The following is a 15,353-nucleotide window of genomic DNA, read 5'->3' on the forward strand; positions in this document are numbered from 1 at the left end:
GTACCTGACGCGCGTCGCGGCTTTGCCTTCGTCATAATATATTTCATGACAATCTGTTAGGTCAGGAGTTTGGTTAGGTTAGGTTAGCTCAGCTCCAATAAACTGTATCGGTGATTTTCATTTTTATATGTAAAGCATGAAAAATATAACGTTTTATTTTAAGTAAAATCCCGAAATAAGCTCATCCTATAGCTTCCAGGCCCAGGAGTTAAAATCTATTAATTGCAACAGTAACTCCTTCAACATCGATGTGACCGAATAGCACCTTTTATTTCATAAGAGCGAATATCGATCAATTGCATAAGCAGAAATTTTGCACAAAATCTGTAATACAGCTGTACAATTCAGAAACCTGGTTGCCAACGTACACACATACGTAGAACTCGGTGCGTGGAATTCGGGGATGCTGCCGACCGTGGCATGAGGTGAAGAACCACTTTACCGTGTGCCAAGGGAGATTAAGGGAAAACACTGGAAACATAATCCAGGGAAATTGTACAGGAATTCAAAACCCATGGTAAACCGGGAACTTTCACAAATATTTTAAGGTGTGAAAAAATTGTCACTTAATTTAATTTGTGAATTCGCGTGCGGAAAACCTCCATTTTTATTGTTCTGATGTAAAATTATACGGTTGCCACTCAAAGAACCGTAGAAGCAAGTTACCAACGTGTAGACTACACGCCAGATCTGCGGCTTGCGCGTAGAGACCAAGATATGTGTGATGAGCAATGCCGTATCGCTTTTAACGACCATCTGCTTCCAAACATAAATTGGCGCCATCTCAACACGGTGAGATAGCTGAACTTAAAAACAGTTTAAGGCGCAATTGCTTACGGCAGTTACAAAATGTATACCTGGCCATTCTGTCTAGTGTTCAGGACTCCTGATTGGTCGGAGGTCACTGTGGTTGATGGGTCAGATCACTACGTTCCCCCAATAGTGATCTGGGTTCGATTTCCATTAGGGTCAAATATGATTTTTTTTCGCAAATGGAATACATGGTGGACGTTGCCGTGAGATGGTGAGTTTGCTTAGAGAGCTCTTATTGGCCCCACTTATTCATCCTGCGAATGCTACATTCTCATCTCATGGCCTCTCATCGTCTGTAATGACCCTAATTCATTCACTAATCCTGGCTGATATGTAAAACCTTCACCAGTTCAATTCTCTGACGAGCAGAGTCCATCTACCGTATAATTAAGGACCGGAAAAATTCAGTTTTCTAATATCTCTACGATTGACTCCACAGTTCTCTGTTCACTCGGGCAAATGTCATATGTTCATTGGCTGCCGACTACTGAGACATCTCAACTTGAAAGCTAATGATTCCGTAATTCTTTAGTTGAGGATTTTCATTGGCCAAAAGTATTCCATACTGTGTGCCGATATTGGAAGCAGCTTAGAGGAATACACGTTTGAATTTCATCCCATTATGAAATTAATCCACGAATTTTTCCTGTCTCTACATATAATCACCCTGGAAATTCAGTTTTGACCTTCAGGGTCCTGACCAGCCTTCACGGTGTTCGACTCATTGTGATGTAGTGTAATTTGGAGTGCAAGAAAAACCACATGAGCAACTCTTTTTGATGTTTCAGGCTGCTTTACGCTCAAGTCATGGGTCTTATTTTCCCATCCCTTGGTTGGGACCTGGCCTTCATCGCAGCGAGTCTTGCTGTCTTCACTGCGTGGGTCTACACTAAGGCGTTCTCCTACTGGAGTAGCAGGGGCGTCTACAGCATTAAGCCGGTGATATTCTTCGGAAACATGAAAGACAAGATACTTATGGTAAGGAGTTTCAGTGATGTGCTGAATGACATATATCGCAACACTGAAGGACATAAGTTCGTGGGATTGTACGATGCTAAGAAGCCAATGTTGATGGTAAAAGATCTGGAGCTCATCAAGAACATAATGGCGAGGGATTTTACGAGCTTCTCCGACAGAGGCATACCCAGTGATAAAAGTAACCCAATCAGCGAAAATCTATTTAATATAGGTGGTAGCAGATGGAGAAAATTGAGAAACAAGCTTACGCCAACGTTTACGTCTGGTAAAATGAAGCTTATGTACAAGCTTATGCTAGAATGCTCCGAAGAACTAGTAGCGTGGCTAAAAGACTTGAACAACAATGAAGAAGTTGTTGAAGTTAAAGAGATGGTGGCTAAATTCACTACAGACGTTATAGGCTCCTGTGTTTTCGGGTTGCAAATCAACGCTTTAAAGGATCCCAATTCTGAATTTCGCATGATGGGGCGAAGCATTGTGGACCCTCCTCAAATTTCCCGGTACTTGATTATTATGGCAACGATCTTGCCTTTCTTCAGAAAATTTTTGCAGCCTAAGAATGATGATAAAAATGCATTCTTTTTGAAGATAGTCAAAGAAGTAGTGTCGTTTCGCGAGAACACCAATGTTGTTCGGGACGACTTCATTCAGATGTTGATACAACTAAAAAAGTACGGAAAAGTAGACACTGAAAAAAATCCTGTGACTGAATCTACAACAACAAATCGAATGAACGAGCAACCTAATTTCGACACGAAGAGGGACGATTCGTTAGGTAAGTTAAGCAAAATATTTGTTTCAAAACTCGGTAGCACTTCCGAGAACAAAGAAATACGAGTCTATTTTGCATATGAAGGCCACGTAGTATTTTTATTTTCGTGTTACTTAATCATGATTACGGGATCCAAGTAAATTGATAGGAAATAAAGTACAGTTATTTTTGTTTAGTAATCAAAGAAACCACATGTAACTACATTTAGATCAATCATGTGAATTCAGTGACCAACAGTTTCAAATAGAAGCAAGAAGTTATTGTTATAAAAAGACTATTTACCTATAAGCTGATTTTTTACTTTTTTATTTTTTGCTCTGATAAGAAAGATTTGCATTTTTCCTCAGTAACTGCTATATTAAAATGTTAGTAAATAGGTTTGCAGTTACTTAAAGTTCTATTTTTATATTCACAGTTAATTTTTTGGTATAAAAATACAAATTTGGCCTTAAACCACAAGCTCTGAGTTCTGATGTTAACATAAACCTAAATTTTTCACTTTTAAACATTTGTAAAATAATCATAATCGGTTAAATATTTTGAAAAATTACTCTACATGTCTAAAATAATATTGTGAATGTGCTATAAAACAAAAATGCCATCAAGCATTGCTGCTATTTGTGTTTTCGACAAGTAAATTTATAACTAATAAAATAAACAGTATCGGTTCACGACGCTAACAAATGTGGCTATGAAAAACTTGTAAAGAGTCTTTCAGTTGTCTGACTACTTTATTCTCTCTGAGCTTTACACTTTTTATTCGTCGCTCATTTTTTAAATCACTCTGATGACGTAATTCCCTCTACTAGGGCACTATAAAGACTAGGTATTATCACACGTAATTTTTGGTATCACGCAGCAGTACGGCATGGTAAAATTAAATAAAATTATCAGTGTAGAGTAATCTACAAACCAAACTACATAACTTTTAGTCCTTCTTCTTAAGGCACTTAGCCTCCAGGTTTTCATTTATTTTGTAATTCTTAATCTACATTAACTAATTGCCTGTCCTGTTTGTTTGTGGTTCACATAGCGCAGAGGTGAGGCCTTTGTAATATTTTATACGCAGGTTAACCGTTTGAGGGGTTGGGAGGGAGAGAGGACAGAGGGTGGACCCGTTTGCATCTTAAATATTTTTGTTTCCCTAATTCGTTTTTTTTATTTGATTATTTTAGGGATTTAGATCACATTTCCCTAATAGTTTCCATAGTAAAGGCTGTTCTATTGGTAATATGGTTTTTATTTCGTCTCCTGGCAACGGCTGTTGCATTGTTGATGCTTTATTTATTCTTACCATAATCCAGTGTTTCTGTAATCATCTTTGCCATCACATTGACACAGTATAGGTTAGATAAATGTTAGTTTGAAGGCCCTAAAAAACTGTTCAATCGAACATGGCGTCTTTGGTGTATATTATTTTCCTATTATCGTAGATAGATATAGCGATTTTTTCATAAGTTTTACACCTAATTAAATTGTTGTTCGAGGCGTGGCAGTTATGTACCCACGAGGAGGGGGCATGTATAACGAACAGTGCGAAAGTTTTCTGCCTTTATGCTGCCTTAACAAAGTATGGGTGCATCCGCTAGTTCACCTCAAAGGACCTGCCACATTCGCGCAGTTGCATATGTCTGATGTGACTAAGATGATGGTGCAGACGCGAATATGGCATTTGATTATTTCACGTGACCAATGACGTCAGGTGCTGATGGTACAGTCGCGCACAGCGGACCTGCCTGACCTGGAAAACTTGAAGCGAGGTCAGACAGCACCATCAGCAGCTGATGTCATCAACAATATTCACCAACAAGAAGCATGATGAGTACAACAAATTGTAAGATAGCGCGAAAATAATAATTTAAAAACCACCATTTTAAAAGTTTCATCTTAGGCATCATTTTGTGGCTTTTTTTTTTTTCGTTAAGTTGCTTTGAAACGGAAAACGAAGTACCCGAAAACGTAAGTAAAGATTATAAAACTGTGTAGGGATGAAAATAACAGGTTTTGCCCAAGTGTACATTAAAAACGATTAAATTGTCAAGAAATGTATATAAATTCAATTAATGCGAAATTTATTTGATCTATATTTTGTAGAAATCTCTCGAGTGAAGCCAAACTATCTACAGTGCTGCAATCTATGATTGATAATGTGAACCATGTGTACCAGACACGTGAATATGGCACGCTGCTACGGAAAAAGAATCAGCATTTTCAGACAATACGGTCAGAAATGTTGCAGAGCTTTAATACGTCGACAAAAAAAAATAATATTGTTACTATTGGGAAAACAGGCTCGGAAAGGATAGCCCAATTAATAGAATACATATTATTTATTAACTACTATTTAAACTGCTAATTAAATTGTATCAAATTAATCACTCTTTGATTTAATCCACAGTATACTCTCCGCACTGAAGCTCGGCTCGACAGTGGCTCGTCTCTTACCTCGCACCTCTCTTACAGCACACTGCCTCGCATCACTCGCTCGTCCGTCACACACAACACAGTTCCGATGCACCAGTCTCCAGACACGACTCGTCGCTTGTCGTCCGCATTCACTCACATATGGGTCACACGCCGCCCTCTTCACTTCACTGCCTCGGAGACTGGCCTCGCTGTTTTCATACCCCTTAGCTCACCTTCTGGAATGGTCTCGCGTCCCTTTGAAGTGAAGTGTCACCAGGGTCGACTTGATATTCGAAGCTCCAAGAAAAATGGCGTCCCTGTTACGCCACTCGAGGTGGCGACCCTCGGGAGCCCGCATGATCCTTCAGAGGGACGGAGGGTTCAGTGACAATGCACCGAGGAAGGGGGTGGCGGGAGGAGGGGGGTTGCTAGGACCGCCTATATTCCGACAAGGAATGTGCCGTTAGCAGGTCCATCGGGTTGTCTCGGAATCCCGCCTACAGTATGCTCGTAACACTATATTGCAAAGTGTTTCGAGTTTTGCAGGGCCGGTGCAAGGTAAATTGGCGCCCTAGGCGAAAAACCTTATTTACACCCCCCCCCCCCCCCCGGGCCGGTCACCACAAAACAAATTTTCCTTGCCTAAAAATACATCACGTAAGCCTAAGATTTTGTCAACAATCAAGTGTAAGCAGGCTTTTTTTTTTTTACTTTTTTAGTTATTACAAATCATAAACAGGTCACAGTGGTCTTTAAATAATTACTTATATCAATATAAACATTCCAAAATGTTACAAAAATCCATTTTCATCTAGTTTCAATAATCGTTAAACATATTATATGAGCTGTTATGTGTCGTGCTGCACCGCCCCCAGCTACTTGGCGCCCTAGGCGGTTGCATAGTTCCCCTACATGGACGCGCCGGCCCTGGAGTTTTGTCAGGTGATGAAGCTGTATCCGGGGGGGGGGGGGGGGGGGAGAGAGTGGTCACAGGGAGATTGTCGCAGAGATCACGGACGGGCTTCTGGCCGCGCAGTGCTACATCTTCTTCGTGGCGGGCTTCGAGACGTCGTCGACGACCATCAGCTGCTGCCTGCACGAGCTCAGCGTCAACACGGCCGTGCAGGACCGGCTGCGCAGGGAGGTGGCGACGGTGCTGCGGCGCCACGACCACCAACTCAACTACGAGGCCCTGCAGGAGATGAAGTACCTCGACCAGGTCATAGATGGTGCGCGCACGCCTCCCGACACTCATTCATCCCTCACGTCCGTCCGCCACATTGTAAAAAAATTTTATAAGTGGAACAATTAATCATGTAAAATTACTGATTTTTGTAAATTTGTACATTTACACTAAAGCATCTGCAGTAGCGGATCCAGAGGGGAGGCTAAGGGGCTCAAGCCCCCTCCAAAAGCATCTGGGTCCACTATTGTTTTAGTGTTTGCCTTGATAAAAACTAGCCTCAGCTGGGTCAAGCCCCTCCCAAACCAAAATCCTGGATCCGCCACTGAGCATCTGTATTGCTACAAAAAAAATTCGCAGTAATACTGAGTTCGAATTGTTGTCCAGTACCTACATTCGTCAAAGTTATTTGCTAACCGGTCCCTGAAAAGCTTTCCAGTATTAACTGCGGACGTTAATAAACATCATAAAACAAAATAAAGACCAAATTGGGTTGAAATATTAAATTATCTTTTCCATGGTTTAAAAAAAAATTATGCTTGTAAAAAGCATCAATTAAAAATTTAAATTATGAGACAATCCTCATAAGCGCGACAATAAATATTCATTACTGCTTCCAAAAACGTATTTCATATATGCAAAAATATCCGTAGTAATGTGTTGTGCATATTTACAATTTTTTTTTTATTTTAGTATTACAAACTATTTCTTGGCAAGTGGTTCAGACTATAAGGATAAAATAGTGAAGAAATTTAATTTTATATACGTAGATTAGATTGACATTTAATATATTTTCAGTTTTACCATAGGTACGTAATAAATTACACTACAATGATTGAGTCAGTTTATGGATCAAACATCAAATGTAAGTTTTAAAAATGGAATGCCAGTTACTAGACAAATAAACAAACTATAAAACATTTTAAGGTAGTAAAGGTTTCTAGCAATACCTTGCTAACTTGTGGAAGTTATGATTTCATCCGTCCGTCCATCCGTCGATGCTGGGAAGCTTTCGACGGACGGCGGATGGAATTTTTCGGGTCTTCTGATTCGCTTGAGCTCACATGATGGACGAACATGTGGGGAACGGACGGACGCCATGGTTCTTCGTGAGTTCAGGTTTACGCCTTTAAAAGTTCGCTTCGTTCTTCATTTTGTCGAAATATTTGCCCCACCTCGTAGTGGTGTAAAATGCACTCACATGTTTCTGACAGTATCACATAGGTATATTAAATGTGTAGCTACACACATCATTTCATTTTACACATAATTTCTCGTAGATTTTGAGAGTGAAATAATATGTTCGGATATTCGTTAAAGTTAAGCCTGATAATACAGTTATTAATTACTTTATGAACTAAATTATTAATATTCAGTTAAATTATTACTTACACAGATAAATTAAGAATATCGGTAATATCTATGCATTTGAAGTAATAGTATGTTGTACTGGAAGTTATATAAGTTTTACATATCAATTTTATGTGTTACTTTCCTGGCATTCGTATTACTATATCTGTATTTTTGAATAAAAATTTATGTTTACTTATTTCAATTTCTTATCTGCAATAACTTGCTTATATTTTCATCACAGTACGCATAGGTCTCGTTTATGCTTTCTAAATAAAAGAATGTTGGTCAAAGCACGCTGTTCTAAGTAAATGATCTAATATAATTAACTGACATATACGTAGTTCAACATTCTAGTTTCAACTATGGACAAGAACTAATCTCCATAATCACGATATCGATACACAATTTGTACGTTTGTTTGTAATTGTTTGGTGTTTTCAGAAACGCTCCGCAAGTACCCGCCCGTCAGTTTCCTGTTCAGAGCCTGCACAAAGCCGTACACCGTCCCCGGCAGCAACGTGCACATAGACAAGGGGACGATGACGATCATACCAGTCCGCAGCCTCCACCACGACCCCAAGTACTTCCCGTGTCCCGAGCGGTTCGACCCGGAGAGGTTCAACGAAGAAAACGTCAAGAAAATCCCACAATTCGCATACCTTCCTTTCGGGGAAGGACCGAGGCTCTGCATAGGTGAGTGGAAACTAGCACGGGAAGAGTTTAAAATGATGAAACGTCCCTTGAAATATCAAAACTGCCACTCACTAATGAACCAAGTCCGGAAAACTTTCAGTGTATCTTTAGAATGCACTTATCAGCATCGCCTCTCAAATTCCAAACGATTATGACTCCCTCAAATAGAGCATCTGAAGGAAGACTACCTGTATCATTTACCAGCAGCCAGCTGAAGTGATTTGTGTTCTCACGTCATGAATTCTAGACAATGCAATAACAGTACGGATGTTTAAACATTTCGTTTGAGGAGTCCTCATTTTCAAGTAGATACTGTGAAGCTACTACTGGCCTTGGATGTATGACTTTCAACAGTTTTTCCTATGTTGTGGGTCCATAGTATCAATGTTTATCGTTTCTCGCATAATGAGGCATTTTCAAAATACTTTGGCACCCGTCCCACAAGCTACAGCTACTACATATGCGTAAGTCTCCTGTGAAACGTTTCCCACGTGCAGAGGTAAAAAAAAAAGGTGTTAGTAAAGGGCAAAGAGGGATATAAAAAATAATACTGTTTAATGAATTCTCGACCAACGAACAATATACACGATAAGTATGATTGTATCAGACAATGAATGAGAGAACTGTGTTCGGTGTAAAGTGATTCATGAAAAAGTTTACACTTTGCTTTTTAAAGTCTCCGCCACATCGCTGTTAATTTCTCCACCAAATGTTTAGCTCAAACACAGAATTGTTGAGGGCTATATTTCATTCGAATAAACCTGTACACAACTCGCATCGCAACATGTACACTCCTTATGGTTACAATCCTAGACTGACTAGATTGTTGGAGACATGCGGCTTGGGATTTCCGCATTACAAGAGAACAGCCTGTGTTTGCAAAAATCCATAGCAAAAATGTTGCATTTCGATGTTTGAGCAATTATATGAAGTTACGAATTGAATCAAATTCGTGGTACATACAGTCTTTTGGCACAGTAATCCAAGGCACCCTTGCCCATAACCCAGATGGCATGTTGCTAAACCAAGTGTAAGGCAATGGTTTCATAACAACCACAAAAATGGAAGTACCTATTTAATAAGTCGAATCAGTTGTTCGTAAAAAAAAATTATTTGTCAAAGCTGAGCTGAAATCGTACCTTGAACAAACCAACACAATTATACTAACTTCATCACCATTTAGATTAGTAAAATTCCAATGTTTCCAGTAGTAAGTACGATAAATTATAAGATTAATTATAAAACAATATGCAACTACAGTGAAAGGTTTTAAATCCGGCATTGTAGAGTTACTAAAATTCTGTAATCAGGTATCAATCGAACCACTCGCGTTCAGATTTTTTTTATAGGATGGATTCCAGCTGTAGAAATTGGCAACCAGAGCTAATTACTGGGCTGCCGACGTTTATAGTTCGCTCTAGAGTTTTTCGTTCTGGTCGTTTTTCATTCAAATGCCTTGTTTTCTTTTTTGTGGCAAGTCACATTTCACATATTATGAGTTCACACTCACGTTGAAACTATATTAAAGTTCGATACGCCGGAAAAAAAAAGTTAATTCCGCATGCCCGTGGTCCCGAAAAATCCAGATCGAAGACCTTTCACGGCACATATCTTTCTATAAAAAATAACACATGAGTGCGTGACCACCATCAGTAACGTTAGAAGTGTAACTTCACATATAAAAATGATATATAATATTTAGGGTACTATAATATTTGAAACCTTTATTTACTAGTGCCTATTCATGTCTTCAATGAAATATAAGAATGCATTAATAGATTTATAACTAAAATATGGTGCATAACCCTATTGGAAATGTGCATACAAATTGCCACAATTCCAATGCCAACATCGGATCCAACATCAGAGCTGAGAGTTTAGATTTGCGAATTACGAGTCGCAAACGTAAGCAAATGTATGAGAGAGTACGCTAAACGTTGACAAAAGCATTGAAAAGTACACGAAATCATGTGTTGCTGCTACCAACTTTAATCGGCTATAAGGATATTTAAAAAAATTGGTTGTCTGTAAAGTCGGTTTACGGACGATGGTTTAACGTGACAACGCCATAACAAAACATTAATGAAATGATTGCATACTTTTATGAATAAAATTGAATCATTTTTATTTTAATAATAAAATAATAAATACTTGAAATTATACTCGTAATCAGATTTTTAAAATGCAAGAATAATTAACCTTTATTGCCGAAATTGTTGTTGTAATAAGCAATGAAAACCACATTAACTTTTCACTTCACTTTATAAACAGTCGAATAAACAGTTCACGTGTAATTATTTTAAAAACTGGAGTTTAGCTATAAAGTTTAAATATAATTATGAACAAGTTTTCATATAAATAAAGTGTAATCAAATATCTATCATCAATTATATTAATCACCATAATTTTTTAGTCAATTGTAACATAACCTATTATTACTGCACTCGCCGACAGCGTAACGGAACACAGCGTAACGGAACAATGAGCGTAACGGGACACAGCGTAACGGGACACAGCGCAACGGGACATAGCGCAACGGGACATAGCGCAACGGGACATAGCGTAACGGAACAATGAGCGTAACAAAACAATGTGCGTAACGGGACACTTTCGTGCGTGCAGCCGGCGTTCATCGATTTATTAGACGTCACGTCAAAAAAAAACGAGAAATATTCGTTACATACGTTACAAAGTTACACACGTTAACTCCATTGCCTACTCACTTTCCTTACTCCATGATTCTGATATTACACTACAGTTTCACTTCAAAAATATTATTCTTGTGACTTGTAATGTACTTACTTGTTTTACAGGTCTGCGGTTCGGACGGATGCAAGTGAAGGTGTGCCTGATAGCCTTGCTGAAACACTTTGAGTTCTCTGTCTGCGACAAGACCAGCGTGCCTCTCCGGTTCAGCTTCAAGATTCCATTCATCGACACGCCAAAAGAAGTCTGGCTACGGGTCAAGAAGATACCAGTGATCCAAGAGTTCTCGCAAAGAACGGACGTTTACAAACGTGTGAAAGTACAGCGAGATATGTTTCAAAACTCCTCTTGACATGTTGGTGTTTTATTCAATAAACGCTAGCAAAACGATACCATGCCAACATGCTCACGGCTAAAGTGAGGGCGTGTATTGTTTCAGCTTTGATAGTTATGATACAGAGAGCAAAGTATTTAAAAAAAATTATAAGAATTCTTAAAATTACTTAACTTTATTAGCACCCCAGAAAAATATTGGGGTTAAGTATTCCTAGATTCGAATGTGAGGTAGGCCATGTTAAAGACGTGTTAACGTTCGTCTGTGAGTTTAGATGTATTAAAGTCTTTAAGCCCTCACAAATCTGATCAGCCTACTAGTGTTAAATTCGTAACATTACAACTTTAACATTAATTTGTTATTAATTGTAAATGGTTTCTTTCCATGTATTTGTTGATCATGCGCCTCATTTAAAAAAATTCAGTTTTAGTCAAGTTTTCCAACAAATCAATAATCCTTTTATATCCGGATGTACCAATGTAAATTCTAGTAGATGAAGGTTTTTTGTATAATTTGCCGAATTGAAAGTTTTTTTTAATCCAGTAAAAGTACAAAAAAGTTTCATAATTTCCATTTTCAAAATTTTCAAATGTTTTACCTTATAGTGGCCAATTTTTTAAGCTCAATCTGATTTGCTAATTGATAGCTTTAATTTTTTTTCTATTTTTGTTATTGTGTTTGCTGTAAATCAAAAAATGTAACAAATATATATCTATAACGAAATATTAAAAAAATAAACGATAATCTGTTTCCTTAGAACCAGTCAGTTGATTCTCAGTGCTTGACCATTATGAACTGAGGCATTATGAATTAAGAAAACGAAAATTTCACTCTACGCGACGCTGATGGTGACGAAGCCGCCCGAGTATGTACTGATACATGTATCGCAGTCAACGCCGCGGCGACATGCGTGAAAAGCTGAGCACACGAGTAGCTGTCACAGCACGGGACACCTGACACAGCACTCGTCATGCAAAAGCTGGAATTCTTGGGAAAGAAGATTGGGACATAGTGACTATTAATTAATATATTATTATAAATAGTAACTTCGTGATATTTGTTGATGGCTTGAAAAGCAGATTAATAAATACGGAGTTATGCACACACATACACACACACAGGATGAGTCTGAATTTGACCGATAAACTTTAATCGCAGGTTCATCACCACAAAATAAGTTGAAAACTTATAGATGACTTTTGGTCTAAAGTGCTTCCCAAAGCTGGTAAACTACTTTGAAATCGGGGCTGAACAATTTTTTTTATTTTAAATAATAGAGAAAATATTTAAGATAGAACACTGAGAATCTGGATCATGTTTAATTAAATGAAGTTCTACAACCACCGCAAATTTTGTCATTGCAGCAAAATTATTTCATTGAAATAATTTGGGGGGACACCTTTATTTCCCATATTTGTCGCAATTATCACCCCAATTATTTTAATGAAATAATTTTGCCTCAGCGACTAAATTTGCCATGATTGTAGAAATTAAATAAACTTTACTTAATTCATGCACTCAATGTCTATTATAAATACTTTCTGTATTATTTACAATTACAATTTTGTTCAGCCCTTACTTCAAATACGTATACACGCCTTGGGAAGCACTTTAGACCATGAGTCGTATAGAGATTTACAACCTATTTTGTCGTGAAGTTTGTTGGTTGAATTCAGACTCATTCTTTCCATTCCATTTTTGTAAAGGAACGTGGTAGAAACGTCACTAGTAGAGCTTGAACGGCGAGAACTGTAATTGTGCTGCAACGATACGTTTTAGTATTTTGTCTAGAAGTAAAATTAATGCTTCACAGATAGTTTCTTGTATATTAAGATAATTTTAAAAATAAACGTTACCGTTATAGTTGTTCTGGTGGGGCAGTATTACCCTCTTACCTCCAATTTTTTGTCCATACGTGTTTACCGCCATTTGTTTAAGTGCAATATTTACAGTCAACAGAGAATTTAATTTCATTAAACATTACCAAAACGAAGGCATTCTATTATATTTACGTTTGTTACCTTTCAACCTATCGACCTAGTTACGCTCATCAATAACTTAATGATCGTGTAACGCTGTAAGCTATATCATTTTTATTGCTCTTTGCTAACCTGAACCTCCTAGCATTGCGACCGAGACCGTGGCGCAGTTTTGTTTTGATGCGCTTACAGTGTAACATTTTCATTCCTGTTTGCTAACCTGTTCCTCCTTGCATTGCTGCCGAGTCCGTGGCGCAGTTTTGTTTTGATGCGCTTACAGTGTAACGTTTTCATTCCTCTTTGCTAACCTGGACCTCCTAGCATTGCGACCGAGACCGTGGCGTAGTTTTGTTTTGATGCGCTTACAGTGTAACATTTTCATTCCTCTTTGCTAACCCGTTCCTCCTAGCATTGCTGCCGAGTCCGTGGCGCAAAGATAGTATTTTGACTAATTTACATCTTGGTGTTAGGTAAGCCATTTTCCTGCACATCATAAATGAGTTAAGCATCTGTGTGTTAGTTGAATTGTATAATTCCGTGTGTGAATGGTTATGTGTTTGACCATTATCTTCCCATATACATATCCATTATCTTTCCATATCTATGCCCATTATCATCCCTTATGTCGTTCTGTGTTTGAATTATTAATGTCATAAGGTAGATGAATGGTCTATCCTTTTTTGTTGGTATCGCCTTTATATGCAATGAAATATGAAATACATATTTTATTGTTTAATATTATTCACACGACCAACTGTATGTGGCTTTGTCACGATCAAGAGTTGCAAGTCAATTGAAAGTGTATACCGAATCAATCAACAGCAAGGAAGATTTCTGAATCACCAGAGACAATTAATTAGCAATTCAGTTTCTCTAGAGGTTCTTCATTAAAAATAATTTTTGTAAATATTTTTATCATTTTATATAAATAAGAAATAATTTTCATTTGCAATATATTAAAATAAATTTAATTTTTAATTAATATTTCGTGTAAATTAAATTAAAGTGTTTGTTATATTCATCATTTTTCAACGGGTGCCTTAGGCGCCTGCTAACTAAAATGACGTAAGGAATTAAATATTCAATCAAATTGAATGAAATTGTTTTTGAAGTTACACTTTTTTGGGCGCGTTAATGTACAAATGATGAGAGTGAATTTTTATGATATGCGCGCAGCATGCAAAAAAAAAAGACAAGGTGGAAACAGGCGGTAATGTTATACTATTTTAGGCATGATATGAAAAAATAATGACAGTGAATTTATACGATGCGTTCGCAGCATGCAACGATTAATTCATAAGGTGAAAAAAGGCTACATACAAATAAAAAATATATCTCTGTTTTTAAATCATATACCCATTTTAGTGAATGATATTGAATACTGGTCCATATAATTAATAACATTTATTTATTGTGAATATTAAAGATAGAAATTGTGTTTATAAATGTTTTCAAATGTATTTATATAAGTGAGGTTATGTTCCCGTAAGTATTATTTATTTGCGTTAAAAATTATAAATTGTTACATTATTATTTAATTTCAGTGTGTTTATTGATTTTCATTAATAATTAAATTTAATTTAATAATTTAAATAAATTTAATAAATAAGTTTATATACGGATATTTATTAATTTTAATACTGTTTATTTGCTTATTTTTTTGTTTGATTAATTTTAATTTTATTAACTTTATGTATGATATCACTCCAGTCCTTTTTATTATTTTATTTCTATTAATTATTTGAATGCAGAATTAAAGTTACTTTTTATTCGGAGCATAAAAGCCATGAAGCATGGAATGGCGTACCTACCCAAAAGAAAGTACAGGGGCGTACCCACGAGGAAGGGTAGTGACGTTCCCCGAGAAAGGACAATGGCGTACCCACGAGAAGCAGGGGTGGACTTCAGTAGCGTAGCAGTCACTTACTGACTTATCATACACAGTAAAGTAAAATAAACATTCATAATACCGATTTATTTTCTTTTTTAGTTAAAATTTATCTCGATTATTTTACTGAATTAAATAATTAATTTTATACACGTGTTTATATTAATCCTGTATAGTTGCGCTCATAACTAACTCACTGACTCTGTAACGCCAAAGAAATATGTATACCTTGGAGACAAGCGTATCAA

General features: G+C 37.1%; 1 protein-coding gene across 2 annotated transcripts in view; it reads left to right on the top strand.

Moving 5' to 3' along the window:
* LOC134534713 (probable cytochrome P450 6a13) overlaps positions 1 to 11,994 on the top strand; it is a 37,883-nt gene extending 25,889 nt beyond the window's left edge. For both annotated transcript variants that reach the window (XM_063373192.1, XM_063373193.1), the window contains 4 exons: positions 1,602 to 2,566; positions 5,977 to 6,198; positions 7,947 to 8,198; positions 11,012 to 11,994. In XM_063373192.1, the coding sequence (XP_063229262.1) occupies positions 1,621 to 2,566; positions 5,977 to 6,198; positions 7,947 to 8,198; positions 11,012 to 11,256 (1,665 nt within the window). In that variant the 5' untranslated portion in view covers positions 1,602 to 1,620 and the 3' untranslated portion in view covers positions 11,257 to 11,994. The remainder of the gene's footprint in view (positions 1 to 1,601; positions 2,567 to 5,976; positions 6,199 to 7,946; positions 8,199 to 11,011) is intronic.
* Positions 11,995 to 15,353: the final 3,359 nt, after the last annotated feature.

Source organism: Bacillus rossius, chromosome 8, assembly GCF_032445375.1.
Source record: "Bacillus rossius redtenbacheri isolate Brsri chromosome 8, Brsri_v3, whole genome shotgun sequence".
NCBI classification, from domain to species: domain Eukaryota; kingdom Metazoa; phylum Arthropoda; class Insecta; order Phasmatodea; family Bacillidae; genus Bacillus; species Bacillus rossius.